The 24,561-nt window shown below is 41.3% G+C and overlaps 1 protein-coding gene across 2 annotated transcripts in view; it reads right to left on the bottom strand.

Annotated features, from left to right (window-relative positions):
• Positions 1-790: 790 nt before the first annotated feature.
• sema4bb (sema domain, immunoglobulin domain (Ig), transmembrane domain (TM) and short cytoplasmic domain, (semaphorin) 4Bb) overlaps positions 791-24,561 on the bottom strand; it is a 61,434-nt gene continuing 37,663 nt past the window's right edge. For both annotated transcript variants that reach the window (XM_005447582.4, XM_005447581.4), the window contains exons 3-15: positions 23,706-23,866; positions 22,789-22,851; positions 22,204-22,302; positions 18,666-18,777; positions 18,150-18,266; positions 17,488-17,645; positions 12,632-12,813; positions 11,972-12,122; positions 11,212-11,422; positions 10,980-11,095; positions 8,349-8,506; positions 7,918-8,009; positions 791-6,187 (exon numbers count right to left, since the gene is read on the bottom strand). In XM_005447582.4, the coding sequence (XP_005447639.1) occupies positions 5,418-6,187; positions 7,918-8,009; positions 8,349-8,506; positions 10,980-11,095; positions 11,212-11,422; positions 11,972-12,122; positions 12,632-12,813; positions 17,488-17,645; positions 18,150-18,266; positions 18,666-18,777; positions 22,204-22,302; positions 22,789-22,851; positions 23,706-23,866 (2,390 nt within the window). In that variant the 3' untranslated portion in view covers positions 791-5,417. The remainder of the gene's footprint in view (positions 6,188-7,917; positions 8,010-8,348; positions 8,507-10,979; positions 11,096-11,211; positions 11,423-11,971; positions 12,123-12,631; positions 12,814-17,487; positions 17,646-18,149; positions 18,267-18,665; positions 18,778-22,203; positions 22,303-22,788; positions 22,852-23,705; positions 23,867-24,561) is intronic.

Raw genomic sequence — 24,561 nt, 5'->3', positions numbered from 1 at the left:
AAACGTGATTCCAACGTCATCTTGAAATTTAATGCCAATCCTCAAGGTTCACATTATTTTGCCTCTCACAGACATAAAACTGGATTAGTTCTCTAGTTTTAGGATTTGTGTGAACATCTTATGTGTTGCATTTATATAGAAAATGTGCAACTCTGAGCATATTTAAAGTATAGGTTTATATAGAGTCACTGCTTTGTTTCCACACCTAAAATGACACAAGAGCCACAAACTAAACCGTAATCTGTAGCGCAAAAACGGACTCACACATGCATGTGTCAAAACATGTATTTATTCATTTATTTAAAAAAAATTAAAATAAAGTGCCTTTTATGTACAATATAATAAAAACAACAGTCACAATCTCAATGATACAAAAAAATACAGTTCACAATGTTATTTGTACACAACAAATAAAAAAAAGAAATCATGCAGGCAAGACCACATTTGTCTAATCGTTATTCAGTCAACTAAGCTTATGATGTTCGATACGCTGAGGCGAAGCTGTCGCCGTCTCATGGCTGAGCTGATATGGAGGATCTGGAGCTGTGCTTGCATCTTGTTCACGTACTATACCATGCAGCACAAATGGTTAATTAACTGTATGATGTCGTTTCTTTGCATTTATGACCAAAGAAATAAAATCCTAAAAAAGATGTTGCAATGGATTGCCTACTTAAGCCATTTTAGGAAAATATACTGCAGTAGGTGCTCTACAAATATATAGTTGGCTACATTCATATCCAGTACAGTATGTTGCATTACTAAGGAGCTACTCAAAACTGTTGTACTACTGTTCACCTTTTATGGAAAAGGCCCATCATTGTTAAATATGCAAAGCTATCACACAGTATATATTTCATCTAAGCTTATTAATTGGCAAGGTCCGACTGTATTTTAACTTCAGCATTTCTAACCGAGATCAGGTGGTGTATTGTTAAATAGGTGACCTCACCAGAGGAAGTGATGCTTCCAATGTGTACAGTACCTTTTTTTTTTTTCTTAGATGAGCAAAGGCTGCAGAATGGTACAAGATTTTGAGCAGCTCCCAGTCTAGTTAGCAGGTTAAGTTAATGGTGGCTTAGGTGAATTTGTAAATCTACTGTTGACCCGTGTTGCGTTGTGGAGTTAAACATGCCCACTGAGGGCTACAATCACGCCATTCACCATGTTTCTGTTGGTGAGGTCACTGCTGGGTAGTGTACAATGTGGCACGTGGCTAAAGGCAGAGCAATGTGATATCCAAAGGCATTTTATGCTGTGAAGTTATCCACCAAACAAATCAAAGCAGGCTACTGAGATATCACATAGTTTAGAAAAATCTGTGTTAGCAGAAATGGAAAAACACGCTCCTTCTGGAATCCGTTTTATTTTGGTTATCCATCTGTTGGCAAATGCAATACTCTGGTTTGTTTGCTCGGTCTCAGCTTGCAATAGTTTTGGAAAAGAATATTTGTTTTCTTGCTGAGAGTTAGATAAGATTGATATCGCTCTCGTATTTATGCACTACAGCTAGAAGCCTGATACCCCAGCTTAGCACAAAGTCTGAAAAAAGGAGGAACCAGCTTGTCTGCTCATACCAGCATATGCAAAGCTAACGACAGAAAACACTGCATCTGTTTTTGATAAATAGTCTACAGCCAAAGTGTGAAAAATGATACATTTTAAGGGAACTTTTCAGGCTGACACCTAAAGAACAATTTGTCCAATGGCTACTTGAGGCTGGACCCAAAGATAAGTTAATCCCCATGTCAAAACTCCCAACTTCAAGGCAGAAATAATCATGTTCACAGCCTGGTACAGAAATTACTTGAGTAATTTTCCTGTTTAAATTCCATTAAAATGGTATTTATGACAGTGGCAGCTTTCTGCTATGAAGGTTATAGTCTCACAGCCATTTCACCTGGCTAGATCACTGCGGTAACTTCAGATGAAAATATAACCCTAACCATAATTACACGTTTAAAGTTAAAATAGTTATTTTATTTATGACATGCTTCAATGTGTGATCTAGAATTCTATTAGGAGTCATGCTTTATATAAACAACCTGGTCAATCATTTTAAGTCATTTTGAAACTATCAAGTTTCAGAGTTTGAATGTGCGGCTGTCATATGAGAAATAAACAGCAGCACTGAGACTGCAATAATAAAAAAATACAAGTTGAGTTTATTCATTTTGCCACTTGATACACTTGTGATGATCATGAATTCACAAGATTAACAACTTTTGGAGTATTAATCTTATTTTCTTTGCAGCTCTGGTTTAGCATTTTACTGTCATTTTTTAGAATAATAATCTGTAGAGATCTGCCCACTTCTCTGGTAATGTGACTCAGTTGATCCGTTTCGAGTTGAACAAAAGTCAAATGACACGTGAAAAGCTCCTTTTCGCATGAGCAGAACCTGAAGCAGAGAGCTCGTGGTGACACTGAAAGTTGATAACCATCATTGTGATCATCGTCACCTCTGACTCAGGTTTTAGGTTTTGTGTAGCCAGCTAATGCAAAGACTGGCTACGCTGAACTTGTTTCATAGTTCACAGCTGTGGACCTTTTAATTATGTTTGTGGTGCATTTAGAAAGTTTTAAATGCACCAATAAGACAAAAAAAAATTATAAAATGTTAAAATCAAGGCTTCAGAAGAGGGCTTTAAAACCGATGGGTAGACTTGGTCCATCTTTTTTTATTATATGCGGTTCATAATGGCAGACTAAGATTACTTTTGGACAAAGTCAGAGTTTCTCCCTTTTAATGCTAAGCTAAAGTAACTAACTGGAAGCTGTGGCATCACATTAACTACAGGAAAAAAAATGATGTTGATCTCTTCATCAAACTCTCATCAGTGGCATGAAAACAAACATCTCTGTCCTGCTTTGATGTGCTTGAGTGAAAACCAGTCCAGATGCTAAACTAACAGCGTGGTCAAATGTTTTCTGAATTAGGCAGTAAAGCACTATGAAAGGAAAAAAATAAAATAAAATTAAAAAAAAGAATCACCAGTGTTCACTCTCTAGTTTCACGACTATCTCTACAACACATCTTGCACAAGGTCCCTTAAAAATACACAATATTAAGCACAGGTACTGTATATACACAACAAAAACCTAAGAAACAAAGGAAACACTGACCACTGTTGCACAGTATGCTGTGCAGTTACTTTGTCAACTTGTAGCAGTTACATAGCATTTCATCATCTGCTCAGTGTTTGAAAAAGCAAAGTTTTGATCCTGCATGATACTGGAATATATATTGTAGGCTTACATAATCAATACAGTGACCTGGTGTTGTAGTCTAAGACATGTGGTGCCATGTTGTCCTTACGGCTGTGTAAATGTTTCTCATTCAGATTTACACAACATGATCGGAGTTCTGCATCTTTGGAAAATTCTGCTTGTTAAGTCTCAAAAGTCTAAGCAATGTGGGTGCGAGAGTGTTTGCGATGGCTGCACTGGTCCCTGTAATAACTGATTTCTAAAGATTTTCCTTAGCAGCCATACCGTCCACCTCAGTAGTTGCATTTCTTAAAACAAGCTCTGATTTTAGTGAAATGTGCAAACCTGTGAGTATTCAACACCCTGATTACTTGTGCTTTCACATTTATGTAACCTCGACTTCTGACGGAGTGTGGCGAGTCTGGGACCTGTAACCTGGTGGGGGCGGGGTCATACTGAGCTAATACAAAAGGTCTGTGTATCCATGCCATGATATCATACAGCTGTAGTCTGGACAAGAGAACTCGTAACATTTTCTTTCCCCTACAGCAGCATTAGTTATTACTTATTCTGTGAGTTTTACATTTCGAGTGGCTTGATTAGCACTTAAAGTAGACAAGCTGAGCTCAACCGTCTCAGATGTGTCTCGGTGAGATGGCAGAAGGAAAACTGGAATATTTTCACACCTGACAACCACATGGCACGCAATCGCCATGTAAAACATTTGGCCCCGGTTCAAAATTTACAACAATTATTTTGCCCAACACAGTCTGTAAAGTCTGCTATGAGCTAACAGTCTTAGAAATCCCCAACCTTGCACTTTACATTTATTTATTATTAGTGCCACAACACTTAGCGAAACCCATCCCCTGGGTCCGTCACCATGTGCTCTTCGACAGTGATCAATGCTAACACAAAGCATGAGATGGGCATGTGAGAATGGCACTATTGCATTTAGATAAGACAATCATGTTATTTTTGTTTAGGTTTTTTTGGCACAGTGCACAACGATGATTTTGGTGCTGCCCTGAATGTGGTGGAGGTGTAGCTGTCCCCATTTCTTTTTGTTCCTTTGCCTCTCTGCACTTGGAATTTCAGTTCCATTAAAACAAAACAAACAAATACGCGCGCACACAAAAAAAAAAAAACGGGGCAGCTGTGTTTAAGTCCATTTAGAAACCCATCATGGAACCTGCAGGTCAACACTCAAGAGCAGGGCTGACTCAGATGAGCGAAAATGCAACCGTCTCTCTAAATCATCTGTGGTGCAGTTTTGTTTGAGCGAAACAGACTTTCTCTCGACGACAACATACATTCAGGAGGTAAACGTCAGCATATAGGCGTAGCATCATATATAATTACATATTCTATCATCTTTCTTAACCTTGCAGTCCTTTTTCATTGAGACAGTGGTGTGGCGTATTCTCCTCCTCCGCTTCAGCTTTCATCTTATTTATCCTCATACAGTCATGACGTTTATTCAGCGAATGGGGACAAATGTGTTTATGACTTGCATCCATAATGCGTGGATCTTAATGAATATGCATTTCATGTATTATAATACTTCTAAACCTGAACTCTTGGTCACCATGTAGCTGTAGCTTGGCTCTAGTGTGCATAATAACAGACGTGTGGCTGCCACACTCTGCAGAGAATGTGCAAGATTACTCAAACAGGGCTGGGTAAAATTAAATATTTTTAAATTCGCTGTCTGTGGTTGTAATAGTATATGATGTACATCTAGACTAGACAATTTTTTATTGTTGCATACCTAAAAAGACAGTGTGATAAACAGTGGAACTAAAAGGTCTTCTGTTTATCTTTTTATTTTTTTTAATCCCCCATATTGCCCAGCCTTATGCTCACCCACATATGGTGTTAGTGGCCACGAGAATGACTCAAAAGAAAGAAAAAAGTAATGTGTGAGAATTATTCTTAGCAGCTGCCATGGTTCCTGATCCTGGCTCAAACTGGAGTATTGTGCTGCTTCATTTTTTTTCTGCCTTACACAGCAAACCGGACCGACCTCTGGCTTCGGAGTGGAAATGACTAAACAAAATGACCTCCACACTGATCACAGAACTAAGATGACAAAAATAAAAGATGTGCTGTGATATAGGAGGATGTCTGGGTCTCCTCTCCTTTGCTCGGTGGCCTGTATCCCTCGTGAAGATACAGGGTGTCGTCGCTTAATGAATGCTGTGCTCTCATACGATGGAGTCTTTGATCTCAGAGCCTAACCTCACTCTGGGCCGAGGGCAGGTTGGGGAGTATTCCACGTGGCTCTCTTTCAGGTTAAGCGGCCGCCTGTCGGAGGCCTCGGAGAAGCTCTTGCTGTTATCTGGCGAGGACTCGTGTGTGGGCGTGCTGCAGATGTAGTTGTCGTTTAACGTCTGGTAGCCCTTGTGATCTGAAGTAGAAACGGGGATGGTGTTGCCGTTGAGCGGTAAACTCTCTGTGGGCTTTCCAACTATCCGCTTCTTCTGCTGCATGTTAGGACACTCGCCCTGCTTCAGCATGGACTTCATGTGGTCACGGTTCCTGTAGATGACGAACAAGGAGAACACCACGAGGGAGAAGGCCAACAGAGCGCACACCACAATCAGCTCGTTCCAGTACGTCTTCGTATGGACCTGCTCAGAGCGAGACTCGCCAGGCAGGATGATGGTCTCCTCGCGCGTGATGTGAGGCGTGCGGGAGTGACCAATCAGAGTGGTACTCTCCTGGCGTGGTTCTGCCCTCACACAGTAGTTGGCCAACAGCTGGTGGAAGCCCTCCTCTTCTGACCAGCACTGATAGGTCTCAATCCTTTCAGACTGAGCCACAACTACCAGGTTTCCCTCGGGGGTAGCATAGAGGAACTGGCTGGCGCTATCACTGTAACGCCACCTCCTCTGTGCCAGGTTGGACCGCAGCTTACATGGCAGGACTCTAAATGTGTTGGCTGGGATGGTAATGAGCTGGCAAGGGGAGCCACCTACAAACAAAAATAAAAGGAACGTTGTTTCAAAACACTGAAAGATGCCAGTAAAGATATTTGACCAACTGCATACTGACTCGGGATGTAATGAATCTTTTAACCCACAGTTTGGTTCAGACCTCAGCAGAGTGGTGAGTGAATAGGGAAAGAAAGAAAAACCCACTTGCGTGATCATTTGATTAATTACTGGCAATTAGCAATAGCATATGTTAGGACCACTAAGCCTATATTTACTCACATGCTGTGTAAACCAACACAAAACATCCTTAATAAGACAGACGGACGACAGAACAGCTAACATGAGATTTTGTGTGTTTCTATCACAACTCATCTTTCTTTTATAAACCTGGCAGTCATATTGAAGAAAGTCTAATTTAAAGGAGTAGTTCCACATTCCAAGAATGAGGGGATCAATTAATCTTAAGCTACAGCCAGGACGAGTTAGCTTAGCTCATTAGCTTAGCTTAGACAGACTTGAAGACACAAAGAATGTAAACAGGAAGCATGGCTCTTTTCTTAAATATTAAAGAAGCACCTGTGAAGCTAACAAATTAACACCATATTTCCATCTCTATAACTTAAATCCATTCAAAATCTTAGACGTATAAAACACATCAGCAAAAATGTTTTAGTTTCAACACCATTCAACTATTTTCTGCCACTTATCTGGGTTTGGGTCAGACCTACCTCTCCCCAGCCACCTCCCTCCAGCTTTTACAGGACAACACGAGGTGTTCCCAAGCCAGCTGAGAGATGTAATCTCTAGTCCCGGTAGGACATACAGAGAAACACCTCACCTAGCAGGTGTCCAGGAGGCATCCTAGTTGGATACCCAAATTCACCTGAGGGTAGGAATGTAGATGGGCTGGTAAATCAACAGCCTTGTTTTCATGTACAGGACTCTCTTCCCCATATTAGACCAGTACAGCACTCGTATCCCTGTAGATGTTGCACCAATCTGTCTCCTGCTCTTCTCTCCCCTTACTTGTGAATAAGACCCTAAAATTCCTCAACTCCTCTATTTGAGGCTACAAGTAATTTCTCAATCAAAGTGGGGAATCCACCTTTTTACAGCTGTGAACCAAAGCCTCAGTCATGGAGGTGCCGATTTTCATACACACTGTTTGTGAGTCCAAGACCCACAGGGAAGAAAAATATGACGTATTGCTGGCATTAATAACGAAGTTCACACTGTGGTTGTACAGGAACTGGAAAGCCTGCAACAGCTGACCCAATATCCCATACTCCTGAACTACCCCCCACTAGACAAGCTGAGGGGTGTGGTCAAATGACTTTTCCCCAAGTCCAGGAAACCCATGCAGTTATACAAACCCCTACAGACCCATGAATATCGTGAAGTAGACACAGATCTAGGATGAAAACTTTATTGTTTCTCCTGTATCTGAGGTACAAGGTTTAGTAGACAAATTTTTAATCTTTAATCTTCTTCTTTTCTGAATGCTGAGCCAATTGTCTTTATATCCATTAAATATAAGCCTGAAGCCTAAAGTGGTATCAAGTTCCTACTACAGCACTTTAAATTCAAAACTGGAATTTGGAAAACAACTTGCATGAATATGCAACTTGTTTTTTCTTAAAACTGTATGATGTGCATGACTTGACAGTAGCGGCAACATGTTTTTTTGAACTCTAAGTGCATGTTGTTTGTGCGTGAGGTGACAGACACACTTAAATTAAAGGCCACTGTGTAGAAAGAACACACTCACGAGAAGCTACTGGTCTGCCAGATCTGGGGTTAGGAAGAGTCCTGTTGCAAATAGCTGATGTGTCAGCCTCCTCCACGTCCTGCTGCCAGTGGCTGAGGCAAAACATACCAAACAAAAACAACAGGCAGATGTAATGACAGGCACCTTACATTACATTACTGATGTCTCCTATCGCAATCGCCAAGTCTTTTATTTAAAACTTACTAATAGAGTGAGTAATGTTGCTCTAAAATTAACGTTAAGGGACATAAAATAAGCATTCAAGGATCTGCTTTATGTGTTTGTTTCGGTACATGTTCAAAGCAAAAAGCACTCGTAGAAAGGACATAAGGTTGAGCAACGAGGAATTTTTATCCTTGAATATTTTCCTGCTTTTAACAGTAAAAGGCACAGTGTGCTTATGTGTTCCTCCTGCGTGCTGTAGTTCTCACCTGTCAGGTGGAGCCATCCTGACATCCTGGCACAGTTGTCCGGTCCAGGCGCAGTAAGGGTCTCTGGACAGCACACACTCACCGCAGCTCAGGTAGTTGGAGCAGTTAGCTACAGGAACCTCCACCAGGCCAGAGTAAGATGACACAAACAAGAGACCCTGTAGAGGAGGGGGGAAAAAAACAGTATATTTCAGATGCAACTACAATATACAAGGTAAAAACCTTCTGCTTTTGGTTGCAGAGTAAGACGAAAAATGCTAAACAATTAATTACAACAGAAAAGCATAACCTACACAATGGAGTAGTTCTGCCCAGCTGTTTTCCTTGATACCATCTGAGGAGCATCTTTAGCATTTTTACTACCTACATCTGTGCATCAGATATGCATTTGCAACACTAATGTTCCTGTCATACTGACGCACGGCTCCCCCTTGTTCCCAAATATATAGTCTATATTTAGAACAGCTTATCTGCCCTTGTATTAGACAGACACCATATGCATTCTGTCTTAGTCTTTCATTTCCCTATTTGGAGCTAAGAATACACTCACAAACAGTATCTCAGACTTTATTAGAATTACATAATCTAAGATAAGATTTCAGTTTGGCTGCTCGCCGCGAGAGAGGCCATTATGTAATAAAGAGAGAAAAGGTAATGAAATTTAGCTCTGGGTAAAATGCCAGAGAGGATCATAAACTCCGTTCCAGACGGTGCTATAACTTACAGGAAAACTCAATGGAATGGCCCCTGTGGAAAGAAGATGTCTGAAGCCAGTTTGCGCTCTGATAAAGAGCGCTCTTCCATATTTTCATTAGTTGTAAATGAAACACTAAACATTCGAAAATGGGATAAAGTATTTATTATAAATGGATACAAAGCAACACGGCCACTACGGTTGTATTACGCTGTTATTAAGTTGTAGTAAATCGATTTTACCTTATTTTCTGCTTTAAATACTGCTAATGATCAAACGGACATGTCCAGAGTCTAAAAATAAAGGCAAGAGAAGAGTTCCAAAAGAAGGGCTAGCTGTTTTAACGTCCACAGGATAGCCGGTGAACTTTTAAAAACTCAACCTTTAAAACATTCTTACAATTTAAAGTTATGCGCACGGTGGCTTTGACTGACAGGTGGATCCGGACACAGATGTCTGTATCTCGTAGTCGTTTCTTAGGGTTAAACTCTGTTAATTGAAGACAGTGAACTTGACCTTTCGACTGCTGTTATGGTGTTTCAGGAGCATTTTTAATGGAATCATACTTTGTGAACAAGTGTAGCGCATTTTTCGGACTATAAGGCGCACTTAAAATCCTTTAATTTTCTCAAAAATCGACAGTGTGCCTTATGTATGAATTCGGGTTGTGCTTACTGACCTTGAATCGATTTTATGTGGTACACAACACTCAAAAATCTGTCAAAAAATGTTTTAGTACGACTTTGGTAAGCTACGAAGCCGCACCGCTTGATGGATTGTCAGAGCATTACGGCTACCATAATAAGGAGCCTCGTGGAGTAATCTGGGTCCAAAACACCGTCCAGTTCAGGTCCCAAAGTCAAACGAACACTGCGGCATCACTGAGAGGTAAAAACTGTCTAAATTCTTTCATCTTTAATAAAATGATCAGTGTTGCTGCTTTACCAGGTGTAACAATTAAGTTTAACATCCAGGCATTCATGAAAACAGAATTTATTAAATTTAGCAGAGTTAGAAGTTAGCAGGAAGTTAGCTCACTAGTTTCCACCTAAACATGATATAGCATGTTCTGACTGAGAGATTTCTGAATAACTTAAAACATACAGCTCTGCTATCACTTACAACATAAATGAAGACAGAAAACTAAACAGCAGTTTGTAGGGTCAGTGAAGTTGGACTAGTTGGTATATAATGATGTGGTACGTGATCGCTATGGACACAGCTATGCTAGCATAACATAAACACCGTGAAGCTGGAGGATGAACACTAACTTTTTTTCCACTCGATAAAAGTTAATGTGAGAGTTCCCGATGGTTAGGGACAAATGCAATCGCATGACAGGATGCTGTTAATGGACCAAACTTCAGTCAGCAGAACAACTGAGATAATCCATCCACAATACGAGGTTAGTCATTGATATACTGCAACAACATGGGAATAGAGCTGTGAGAGAATTCAACATTAATGAATCAATGGTACAAAAGTGGAGGAAGCAAGAAGAATGAGTTGAGTAAAGTTTGACTCATCTGACTGTTTTGTTTCACTTAGTGCGCCTTATAATCATGTGTGCCTTATGTATGAAAACAGACCCGTTCATCGACAGTGCGCCTTATAATCCGGTGCGCCTTATGGTCCGAAAAATATGGTACTAAGCCAAATGAAGTCTGTGTGAAATTTTAGGTTTTTGTTTTATATGTTACTCAATAATAATGACCAGCACCTGTGTGCTGAGGAGTTCTGCTAAAAAGCTTGGCAGTGTTAGCTGATAAGTTCTCTCTCTCTCTCGCTCTCTCTTGTCCTAATATGGTCACAAAAAAACAAAAAAAAAAAACATGGAATCAGCAAAAACACTAAAATTAACAAATTGGGACTAGTGATACCTTTGTGGCTATGTTCATCTTTTATATACAGTGTATATGGTAAAGGTGGTGTTTTACCCTTTGAGGATCAAGCTCAATGTGCTGCACTGGCTGCGGCTCAGCGAACAGAATCATCTCCTCTATAATGTGCATCTTGTCATTGGCATTGATGGCCTTATGGAGTTTTCCATCATCTGGAAGACACAGAGAACAGGCGGAGGTGAGATATATAGTTTTCAGAGGGCAGTTTTCTTCTGCTCTGTTTTTGTTCCTATTAAATGAAATGATTGTAGAATATATTAGGCTCCACCTGTGCCAATAAAGAGCACATCATAAGCTCTCTCCATGCCCTGGATCTTGTGCACAGCGATCTGCGTGTAGCGTACGCTGCGTTTGAGCAGCAGTGGCGTGCTGCGGATCGCGCTGTCCATCAGGAAATGGTCCTTGACAAAGTTGAGCACTTTATCAGGCATGTGCAAAGATGACTGGATTCCCATTTGCCTGGCGTGGTTGGTCACGCACTGTGGGGAGAGTAAATAACAAAAAGAAGAAGAAGAAGAAGAAGAAAAAAAAAAAAGAATCTCCGCTTATTATTTGAGCAGTACAGAAAAATAAATACAATACGATGGGGTGTTGAATTACATTTGACCTTGGCTTTAATTACTTAAGAACACAGAAATGAAAATGGAATCAGTGAGATAAGGAGCTTAAAACGACCACATTGGCTGATGGGTTTAATCATGTTCTTAAGCTGTATGTACTATTTTTATGCTCTGAGGCATTTCTTTGGCTCTCGTACAACCCACAGCAGGACAGTACTTTCTGTTTTCCAGCAGACAAAGAAAATAAACGGGGAACATCTGCTTCACATCAGACTTACTTGTTCAACAGCCTAAAATAATACTACAGGTAGGACGGGATGTTTTGTTGGTGTGTTTAATATAGCTTTTGTACACATGACAACAAAGACAGCTCTTTGTCCTCATTTTATCCGTTACTGAATGAAGACCACAGAAAGAAGATGTGTCTTGTTGCACTGAATTGCACTGTTTGTCATAAGATTCACTCACCGCCCCAGGCCGTGGTTCTGGTACAGGGTGGTTGTAGGTGTACCACTGCTGTGTCTCCCTGTTAACCTCTCGGTAGCGCCCGCTGAAGGCTTTTTTCACCTGCTCCATAGTGAAGGCACAGACCGCGGAGCTTCCCGAGGCGCCTTTATACCTGTAAATGTATAAATGAGGATGTAAGGGTTTCAGCTGTGAACAACTGGTCAATGAACCAAAATGTTAACCTATCAGAACTCGACATCACACAATTTCCCCACATGTTCTGAGATTTTTTGCAACTGCCATAATTTAATTCAAGAAACTGGAATGGCAGTTTCTCAATGGAGAACAGTTGCAGAGTGGGCGCATGAGCGATTTCCTTATTAAAACCTTTATTTCGTTGATACATTAACCATTGGGATCACATTGGCTCGTATTAGCAGTTAAGCACATTACAGCTGCTCTAAATTCAGAGGAGCCAAGTGAAAAACACGAACTTGCCAAGTGCGAGCGCAGATATGAAATAAAAACTGGCTCTAGATGGGGTGTGTGCGAGCCGCGCTTGTGTGTAAACTTTGACTGTAACAGTGTGACAAATCACAGTGTGTGTGTGATTTATGTCACTGTCACAGCTGACATACAGCACTGTCACAGTCTCAACCATCGCCTGCATTTGAGTCGTACCACTGAGAAGTGAAGACGCCGTAGAACACTGTGCTCTCCCAGCTGTCTCCCGTGGGCTTCAGGACAAACATGTCTTGGATAATGTTGAAGGGGAAGCCGTCATCGGGGAGGGAACACAGGAGCTGAGCCTTCAGGAAGGTAGTCCACTTTTTCTGCAGGACTCGCTCACCCCCTTTATCACCCTGAAAAAAAAGATTCAGCAAGTTTATTAGAGGACTTTATGTCCTTGTAATAATGTTTTATTAGATTTTGGCAGGGGTTGCAATGGTTGTACAAGTCTGTACTTATTTTTGGGCTTGAGTTGATAAAAAGTATTACTTAATTATGACTGCATTATTCTGACATCTCCAGTTTATCTGACGAAACCTTAATTATTTCGCTTGAATCCTTTAATCAGGCTTTAAAAACAGACAGCTGCACAAAGCTACTAGCAAAGGCAACATGAGCACATGGTTAGATAGGATCTCATTACATAACGCAAGTTTCTATTTCACAACTACAATTACACATCACAAAATAAATAAAACACATGATGACTACATAAAGACAAAAAATGCCCCGTTAAAAAAAAAAAAAAAAAAAAAGCCACAAACTCAAAGTGATCCCTTCATTTCCCAGCCATGTGTCACATGACTGTGACATAATCCTCCTGGTTTGTTTGGGTTTACTTTTCTAATTTTTACAATATCTGTGCCATACTGATGCTTCTATCACTGATGTGTGAAGAATGTACGAAGGTGGAGGCAGGTTTGGTGGAGCATGTGGATATTTGGCTTACAAATTTGTTTTCTCCATGAGATCATCACGGAACACGCTGATATCTTGTGATAAAAGCAGGAGGAGTGCAGAGTAGCTGAGTTCAGAAGGTCAGAGCTGTGGCAAAATCTGGGAGTTCAACTTTGCTATGACTAAAATCTGCCTTCAGCTGGAAAGGCTGTGGCTGTGGCAGGAAGGGAGGACACCGTGGGCTTTGAGTCAGCTCTGGACCAGGAGCCCTACAGAACCCTGCCCGACTATACCTAAGAGCTCAAGTGGATTTTAAATTTGCTGTCGGAAGCATGAAAAAGCAAATAAATAAGATAGCAAACAATGTTCTATATGGACCACACAAACCTTCCCTAGAAAAACTTTTATAAATCACTTAAAAGCTAAGAGCAAACTGCATTAAGTTCCCTAGATGAGTGTGAAAACAGCCCCAAACTGTCAAATCATGAAGGCCAAACATTCCAATGAAATAACTGAAGGGACATAAAATATGTTGCAATGTACGAGCTCCTTGAAAAGGCACGCATTACTTTGGAGCCCATGTTTTGCACCACAGTTGCAATCCATCCCCTTTGCTTCAGAGGGTGCTGTTGAGAAAAGGAAGATTATTACTGTGACACTCATGACCCTCCTTTTTTCTTTTGAGAGCAATGAGGTGGACAATCATATCCAGGACGTCAATGTCCTTCTGCAATTTAAAATGTTTAAGCCCTTTCCTGTAGTGCAACATGTTTGGTGCAGGAGCATTTTAACAATAAAATATGTAACACAGAGAAAACAAAAAACTGCTCTGCATAAAAGATGCCACAGCATAAAATATCAGCTCCCCTTTGAAGGAGAGAGCATAGCGAAATAGAAAAACAAACAATGGTTAGTTATTAATTACAGCTTTGAAATAAAGATCAGTCCTTCATGCCTGACTTCACCTGCAGCTCACGGAAAAGGCATTCGCTCTTTCCTCAAGCTGTCGCAAAATATTCCCATAAATACTTATCAGAGTTTTCTAGGACTAGCAATTATCAAAGTGCTTGTAAACACACACCAAAAGGAACTCCTCCCAAATACACGAGCAAGCTTGAAAACACTGGAGGAGCACGACTAGGAGGAAGGGGAGGAAGAGCAGGACCGAAAACAAGCGACCTCGCCCAGTCTCAAGACAGCTTTCCTCCCTCAAATCCAAATGTTCCCGTCAGCATGGCCTCCCAAACCCAGAGCAACTCCTAAATAACCACACAAGGAGTGAGGAGGTAATAAAGTGCAAAACTATAACTACCTCCGTTTCCTCCTCCATGTGCTGTCACACACACAAACAATCACATTGCTCAAGAGTGAGGTGAAGCCACCCTCGTGGGAATGATGTAGGGCCTGGGAGCCAATTACTAAGCTGAGGTAGTAGCCCGTCCACATAATGAGGAGACCACATTCCTGCTCTCTCAGCTGTCCACTGCTATTGTTGCCGTGCTCCGCTGCACAGCTTGTACAATCGCATCGACCACTCCCCTCTGATAGCTGCCCTCTGAAAATAAACCCGCTTCTTTGTGCGGCATTAGCCGACTCTCATAGTATTTATTACATCCAAGATTCTCATCAACCTGAGACGTAAGAGATCACGAGGTAAAGAAAATTGCGCCACGCGGTATTTATAACATGCCTGCTTTTCACAGCCCTTCAGAGCGCACACCTGAATAAACAAAAGAAAGGAGGAGGGCAAGAAGGGAGCGGGGGCAGATAGGAAAGACTGGGAGAATGAAAAAAAAAACAACTCGGAAGCAGAATTATTTGGAAAATGTAAGTCAGTAGTCAGAATACTATTAAATTAATCTTATCTAACAAGAAACATGCTCTCTTTTTCTAAGTGTCTGTCAAGATAAACCATGACACACAACATGGTTTTGATATATTGAATAAAACTGCATACCAACATATCAGGACTTGGCCCGACACAGAAAGAAAAGGGAGTGCGTGTTTTCTGACAGTTTGCAAAAGTGCATTAGATTTGGAGCCTGCCAAAAGGGAGGGGTCTTCATACCTCAGCTTTACTTAATCTGAGTTTAGCACTCACTCCTTAGCAGAGGAGGAGTACACAAGACGCACATTTAAATGTGATACGCTGACATAAAAAAAAAAAAAACAGAAGAATAAAAAAAGTGGGAATTTTTGTGCCGGTCTTGATGTAGTCTTAGATTTTCTCTTCTAAAGACATCTCCAACTGTGAGGTGCACCTTCCTAAGGGGTCATGGGAGAGGCAGGGATACTACACACGGTGAAAGGAACAGCTGCTTACTATCATTCTCAAAACAACAGGGAGCGTGTTCTACACTGTGGCCACCGAGATCACTGCTCACCTATGCAGTCAGCACACAGCTCATAGAGGCAATTAAACCCTCACATGCCACACTGACACAATTTGCAATCAAATAGTGAGTCTTATACCTCAAATCTGAACATGTACAAAATAATTTTGTATTCAGAGTGAATGACAATTTCAGAGGACCTCTGCAAAAAAAACAAGTGTAAATCTGTCATCTTAGGTTAGGAATCTAGCAATAGTTGTTTGTACGTGCATAAATACTATGCATTGTAAACAGGACTGCAAATAGCCGACAAGGCCTTTAGTGAAGCCAAGACGCCAAGAAACATGGATTTTTTTCTTTTTAAAACATTCTTTAAGTGGCCCTATATTTCTTTATTTATACTGTTGGATAGTATAAACATAGCAGCCATTTTCAGGTCAGCGGCTATGCAAGTAATCCCTGTGAATCACTGGCTCAGACTTTAGACTGCTCGATCTTGACGAGAGTGGCTGGCCGTAATGTGGTCATCTCAGGCGCAGAAGCTCCACCCATCTGCTATTCAAAGGTCTGTTTGAGAAGGGCAGCCAATCAGAAGTAAGTTGACTTTAAGGGACGATGGCCTTAAAAAAGGGAGAGGAACTAAAGTGAAAATATGGAGCTGGAAATAATTGGGTTACCTAAGACACAAACAAAAATAAAATGCAAATCACTTATTAATGCATTATTTACCCTGTAAAATGGATAATAAACCACAAGCAGCACTATCATATTGCTATAGAAGACCATCTTCTGAAAAGACATCAGAAAGGGAAAAGGGAGCTGCTGCATTCCTGTGAAATAATGGTGCTTTACAGAGCAGAGAAAGCTATTCTTCTGTCTCTATTGCACAGTTCATCTGCAGCAAGTTGCCACAGTCTGGGGGCACTTCTGTCAATGATTTCCATATATAGAACCCAGGAGGTGCTCTGCCGGCAGCAAGAGGTGTCGCCGCACCGAGTTCCAGAGCCTAGCAGGACTAAGTCATTAAGCTGTCACTTAAGATTACATGCTGTCCCCACGATTACTCACATTACTGCCTCCATGAACAAGAGACATCAGTCAGGGGGGGACGCTGAGTGCATGTATATCATGCAGCTTCATAGCCTTTTAATTGATCTGACGACAGGTGAAAGGGAATAGAGTTTGTGGCTGATTACCCAGGCTGATCAACCAAACTGAACTCTCGAGGAGAGAAGCGGGCGGAGGAGGAATGACGTCAATGGTTTAAATGATCCCAGTGAATTCTGCAGTTGCTACAGTTTGCATGCAAGAAAACAGGCCATATAGTAGGGTGGAAAAAGCATTTCATATTGCTGTGAAGCACTCTTGAATACTAATAATGCCTGCAAAGCTCAAAGGGCTGGCGGAGGAACGGCAAGGAGCTGGAGGGATGGACGAGTGCAGCTGACATTGTGAGGGAGATGGAAGGAGAGTGGGACATGACATTGCAGAGAAAGGGGAGGGAGGGAGCCTGAGACGAGGCAATGATTCAGGCAAGGGGAAACTATATCTGCTGAAAACATGCCTGTACAGTTAAATAGAGAAAAGTTTAAATGCACCAGTGACATGTTTCCATTGCAATTACTCAGGCATAATGTACAGTTAATGTTACCTAATGTGCTTTGACATGGGAGTGTCCCATCTTGTTTTGAGGCAATTGTGCCAGGATTAAGGACAGGAAGCTTGAGCCCTGCTGTGCCTCATACTTTTGCGTGATCATTTTGTGTAATCGCCTCACCCTAACCCCGTGTACATTACCTTACACACGCGAGCAATCCTCGACACTATGGTGTTGTCAAAGAAGTCAAATTCTTTTCCCGCCTCACTAAAGAAGAAGTAAATCTTGTCGTCGTCGCCCACAGAGTTGCCTATAGGCTGACTCTCCTCGATGTAAGCTGACCCGACAAAGACCGGATCTGTTAGAGATAGAAAAACACAAAAGCAAACGTGTGGTTAGACAGCTGCGTTGCACCTTTATTATCGACACAAGGGCACCATTCCCCCCCCCACTTTTTTCTGCCATCATAAATTTGGAAAAAGTCAGTGTCTGCACCACAAAGCTGTGATACAATCCTGCAAGGGAAGAGGAAACAGAATCCTCTTTATAATTGTACTCAGATGTCTCATCAGGAGCAGTCTGCATGAATTACCTAAAGATCAGAAGACAAGAGGAGTCTTAATTGTACGCAAAGTGCAGCTTACTCTGGCGAAAGCAGTGGCAGCCGGATGAGGTTGTTTTGATGTGCATGTGCAGCGGCTGATAGGCTGGGCTCCCGCAATCTACAAGCGCTTGTCTTTGCTCTCAGTCTGCATGCATTAGTGAATGTGCCTCGCTAATGATCGCTGCTCTTTGGAGCTTATCTGCAGTGGTCGGTACATAATGGAAGATTTGTGGAAGGAAAAAACACATGGGAGTTTACCTTGCAGCCATTTTAAGGAGTTTTCTGTCTTCAGAGCAGTTCCCTGACCCAAACTCTTGTAAATGACTGGTTCATTCCCTTGAAAGTTACTAACAGTACCAGTATATAATTCACCATCTGGAGGAAAACAAAGGAAGAGAAAGATTGAACTGAATTTGGAATCAATAAAAATAACACATGACAAAGAAATAAATAACAGGCTGGAGCTGAAGTCGGTAATAAAGTGAAATGTTAGCACATAACAGTCTGAGTGAGATTAGACAAATCATTTCTCCTCTTCATATCCAGTTCAATTATTTACTAATTGCTTGTTAAAGAAGTTGAACAAAAAACAATGTCTGCTGCTGTCCAGCTATTTATCAGACAGTCTGACGCAGACAAACAACATTAGCAGGCACATCATGACTCATTACTGAATCAAAGATGGAGTTGACATCAAAATAGTTTCAGAAACAGCTGCGCCCGCTTTCCCCGTCTAAAAGGAAGCCATTCATACAAGTGTGCATTAATACATACCAACAATGATGGCAGTTGATTTATACTCTGGATTAAAGGGGCAGCGACTGCGCCCATCTTCCATCATGACCTCGCCCTCTTCAGCTCTCTCCAGTGTGAATGTTGACGTATTCTGGAGGCAGACACAAACAGCAAACGTCCCTGAGGCTCAGGCCAATTAAATTCTACTTATAGTAAAATGGTGAGCTAAAGTGAGCTCAGTGGTCTCAAGATCATTTTCTCCATTACAATACACGCTGAACGCTGACAATTTGGATGTTTGGTCGCTTGAAATCGCTGTCGGACCATTGACGGGCTGTCTGATTAATAGAAGGTTTCTCCTGTGTACCCTCTGTCACAAGCAAACAGGCTATTTCATTAGTATGAAAAGGAAAACTATATCTAATGTACCAACCAACTTTAAAGAAAGATATTAGGGACAATAAATCAAAAATCTCACAAAACTGGACAATAAAAGCATCTTACTAAAAGATTAACCTTTGTAGCAGAGTGCTGACATTTTATTGCTGTTGAGCTGTTGTCTAAAAAAACATCACTGAGCTGCACTGCCTTCATGACTGTGAACACGGCTACCGTACTTTATCCTCAGCCCTACTTCCATAAATATTTGCTAATCCCTTGCTCCAAATATTCCCTGAAACATTTCTGACATGGGTCGAGAGACATGCTTTTCGAAATTCTGCAGTGACCAGCTATTCTGGCAAATTACTGCTTTAAAAAAAAACATAAAATTTTGATTTACATCATCAGCAGGTACACGTGAATTTAGAGCCGTGTGCCAGAGACAGCAAAGGCAGAAAATCATTTTGACTCAAACTCAAATGATTCATTTATTGTAGAAATATACTTTATTTATCAATCTTCCAGTATTTCTCAGCATTTCTGATTTTAATTTCATAGTCTCTCACAAAAATACTTGAATACTTAATACAAAAACAAAACCATAAATAATATGAAGAAGCTTCTTGGAGGAGAAGTGAAACACCCTCAAGTCCAGTTGCTTTTCTTTCCAACCTCTTAGAGAAACATAAATAATACACACGTGAAACAGTTACTGAACTTCCACTGAAGTCTGACTTCAACAAAACAAGCCTGTATCTTTAAATGTTTCAGTATTTTTAGTTCAATTTTGAGTTTCCACAGACATTTCTTTAAAACCTCAGTCAAATAAGTCTAGAAACTCATCAAAGATCTTCTTCCAATCACAGGTCGCTAGGGAAAAATCTGTATTCCTGACTGGTTGGTGAGTGGTTTTCTGGAAGCTACCGCCAGTTGCATGCTAAAATTGTTTTACCAAAAAACTGCTTACGATTGCTTTGGCTGGTAGCAGGTTGCTGCAGTCGTCCTTAATTTGAATGGAAGATGCTGACTTGCCTGCAAACATGTCTCAAGTACTAGCGAAACAATGAATGGACAATGTTGCCCTTCAAAGTAAAAGTAGGTTCTTACAGCTGCAACCAACAGGGTTCAAACTTTATCTTTACCTTGTCTGCCGACTACTCAGAGTCTTCCACGCAAACTACAGGAGACTGTGGCAATCGGCCAGTGACCAAACTGAGGTGGTTATTGGCACAGCACTTGCTGTGATCAATTTTACAGAATGACTAACAGCAAAATGGGGAATATATATTTTGACCTAGCAACCAGCGGTTGGCAGTTGGGCACTCACTGACCTTCAGGCCTATTTGACTGAGGCCTTATCAAAAAACAGTTTGGTATGAAAAACAGTGGTCAGACTCTGTTCCCAGTGCATGTATATTAAAAACTGCTGCAGCCAGTGAGACCGTTTCCCATTGGATGCTTTTACACATTAAATAAGATGGCGTCATGTTGTCCTATTAGGAAGTGACTTTCAGTGATAGGTCATGTCAAATTCCAATAGCCCATGAGGTCCACAAAACTGAATAACTTATCAAAATTGACAACTTTTGCTGTGGGTGACAGACACTGCACTGAATCAAAATGCAGTCAGTCTATCAGGCTGTAGCCGGTGCCTTTTCAAAAGCCTGACAAAGGGAGCGAGAACAGTGAATTACAAGAAAATATATGGAGGACAATTGCCGTTTCCACTGCTACACACTGTGGTCTGCTCTGTATAAGGGAAAAAGCGACAGCATGTTGGCTAATCAGAGAGCGTGCTTCGTGACGCTTTCATTCGAAGCGTTAGAATCACGTCCAACACTTGCACATGCATTTGGAAGACATGTCGATAAAACACTGAATAGCCTCAGACTTGTATCAAGAGTGCGTGGCATAGGCTTCGCACCAAATCTAAATGTAGCCTGTCTGTCAGACAGCATTCGGCCTTGTTTGTCTGAGCTTCTAGTCCTGTTTGATAAAGCTGACAGAGGGTATGAGGACACTGAATCACAGAATACATATATGGAGAGCAATTGCAGTTTCCACTGCTACACACTGGTCTGGCTAATCAAAGAGAGCTTCTCATGAGGTCTTCATTGTGAACAGTTTTAGAGCCTCAAGCACTCTGAGGTCTTAAGGATGCAAAAGCTTGAGCTTAACTTTGTAATACATTTTTATACAGGAAGAGGATGGAAGATTTTCCATTCCCATCACTTCATTTATATAGTTTTTAAAAAAAGAGATTCCTCTGCTGCCACACAGCAAGAACAATTACATCTATCGTTAAAGCATTTAATGCACACATGGGAATAGGAGCATTGTCACATGATAGACATAAATAATATATAAAGACAATTTGCAGTGATGATATTAACTTTAATCAGAAAGGACAGCATGGAGTTCCTCAGTTGCTGAGAAATATTCCCATGCTTCTTTAATATTAGATGTTGTTTTAATCTTAAGCTTGTTTAAACTTGTGTCTTTCATTTGATTGTTTACTGTATCTTTTTGGCTGACCATAAAATGTTCTGTGAGAAGTGGTTAAAAAAAAGAAATAAATAAAACATCCCTCATTGTTAATACTATACATCTCAGATCGTCTGGCCGTGAGGAATGCCCTGGGTGACACACAGAGTTGTGGACTCCGTCAACAAGACGAGTGTTCACACAGACCAACTCAGACTTGCTTGGAATCCCAGATCAGGGCCTAACGTCCTGCCAAGTGATCCTCAATCTGAGACTCTGACGTCAAAGGGCAGAGTTTAATGCCCTGCTTTGAGAAGCTGTGCTGTTGCCAAACTCTACTGCCGCCCTATCAAAGAAATCAGTGCCATCCTACTCCCGGTTACCATCACTCCAAAATGTACTCCTCTGCTAGATAAACAGACCTACTGCTTCCCCTCTATCTGGAAACCACACAGCTCGTGTACCCCCTGTTGACTTGTCTGGCTCAAGTGCCTCAACAGGATTTGGTAACGCTTGGATAACAACAGATCCAATACTGACATGGTGGATAAAGGGGTCTGATTCCTAAAAAGCACCCCTAAAAAATATTGATAAAATTCAGACTTGTTCTTGTGAGAGGAGAGGAACGGAATAAATCAAGACTCGCTTTAATGATGGGAGAAAATCAACTCTTGCAGGTGAACAATGGGTAGATTGAGAGGTCATTACTTACTATGTAGGCGCAGACAGGACTGAAGGCATAGGTGCCACACACATAGAGATGAGTGCTATTCAGCCGCAGAAGAATTTTGATGTAATTGAAGCAATCAGTCTGGAGGAGAACAAATGGAGAGCGTGTCAGGTCCATAAAAATCACAAGAAATTCTAAGAATTGAATGTGATCTTCTCGAGAGCCCCTTAAAAATCGGCCTATAATACTCCTAATCATAAGCAAATCTTTCAGAGCAGGAAATGTAAATATTATTCGACAGAAAAGTATTCCCCCTCTCCTCAAATACTGCTGGGAAAACCTCTCAGCATCACACAGCACTTTGCCTGGTGAGTTTTTTGTATTACACAGACCAGAGATTTAAACAGATTACTGAGGCTTGTCGCCCAGAGATACAACAGCTGGCATGACAACAAGGTAACAGACAGACAGAAGAACAAGAAGAAGAAAGAGCAATTCCCCAGTGAGCCTGCACACTTGATGAATCCATTTGTAACTGATGGAAAGGTTTGTCAACACACAGCTCCACTGTAATTTTTTTTCCCCCTTACAACACTGCTCAAACAAACAGAAGAAAATGTCTCTCACCTCCAGGTTCTTCCCTTTGAAGCTACACTCGTCTCTTTTTCCAGCAGGAGTGCCCCATGTCAGCTGAAGCAGAGAAAGAAACCCTAAATAAGTCATGTGATAGATAGTGGAAACCCCTGGATTCGGAGCCAATTTTTAGAGAGCATATCCACTTCCACTGTACTAAAATGGGCTTCGATATGCACGTAGTGCTTTTGAGATCGTCCTCGATTGGTTGCTAAAATATTATTTTCACCTGATTTTAGAGAAGAGTTTGATTTTATGCTGAAATCCAAATGAAAACACTAGTGACATCATTTCATCTACTCTTAGAGAGAGGCCGACTTTGTCTATAAAAGAATTCTGTTATTGTACGCTGACTGGTTAAGGACTAACGACAAGACATACTCCCTTAATGGCACCCACTGTCAAACAATAACTGTGGCAGATAAAACAAAACAGAAACTCAAATGTGTGCATAAAGCTGTGGTTATGTCTGATGCATTGGCCACTGCTCGCACAAACTGTGACGTCTGCACATCACCATAACTGTTTATGTTTGCGCTCAAAGTTTTTATGACTCGCTGCAGTCGTCTAAACTGTGAGCGTCGCTGCTCTGAGAAAAGTCACGATTCATAGGAACAGAAGTCTAAATAGTAAACAAAGCGACTGAGCAGGTGTTTCCAAACTTTTTTTTTTTTACTTTAATTTAACTGTAAATATGGTGAAAATTGCCAGGATTTATTTATTTAACACCATCGGCCAACAGCTCAAATTAATGACAAGTCCATAAAGTGGTAATTCAGGGCTTTAGAAATTCTCCCTGAACTATCTACCAGCAAAATTTTTCACATGTGCGAGCCTGGTGAACCAGCAATTCGGGTTTTAAACATGCAATTTAGACTTAGATGAGGCATTTGGCATTTTGTCACACTCACATTCTTCTGCAGCTTGATTTTGCTGATGTCCGAGAGGCTGAGGGCGAACAGTGCCTCCCTGGCTCCCACATACAGCATGTCGTCTTCCTGGCTGAGCAGCAGAGAGGTGTAATTAAAGACGCCGTTTGCCGAGAACCTCTTAGCTGATCTTTCCTTTGCATCTGGAAAAAGACGACACACACACACACACACACACACACACACAGCAGATTATTATCACACAGCAGAACAGAAAGGAACAGATTAGTACAGAACATGTCCTGATGCTCAAAGCACAGAAAAACAGATGCCTGATCTGATTTTATTTTTAAGGAGGGGGGGGCTTCTAAGTGCACGCACTCAGTAGCACTTAATCATGGACACCCGTTTAACCCAGAAATGTCTGTCAACCCCTGCAGAACACCATGACATGTATCCCTCTTTTCTGCAGGCCTCTGACATTCAAATTCCAACCTAAGATGAGCAGAAGACAACCGTTCCTTAAGCTGACTGGAACTTCTGTTTTAGCACTCCAAAAAACTATGAGAATCTCAAGGTTACATAAAGAACCACAAACCAAAACTACAGCCAACACTTGCTTGCGAGTTTCAGTCAAATTAATTTTATGACACACAGTGTGAACTCTTATCAAACTCGTCTTCCTTGAGCCTCACTCTTGGAGGCGACTGTCTTCTTCGCTTCTTTAGTCGCAGCCACCAGCTTCTCCATGAGAAGACACACACCACTGAGCCACGTCTACGCTTCTCTGTGCTGGCCGACCCCCATTTCGTTCGAATCATTACTGGCAGCGGGGTAAAAGCTTCCTCTGCTCAACACTAATCTAAATCTCCCTGATTCTGCAGCTTCTTCAAAAAGA

Source organism: Oreochromis niloticus, linkage group LG1, assembly GCF_001858045.2.
Source record: "Oreochromis niloticus isolate F11D_XX linkage group LG1, O_niloticus_UMD_NMBU, whole genome shotgun sequence".
Lineage (NCBI taxonomy): Eukaryota > Metazoa > Chordata > Actinopteri > Cichliformes > Cichlidae > Oreochromis > Oreochromis niloticus.
This window is presented reverse-complemented; position numbering and strand designations above follow the sequence as displayed.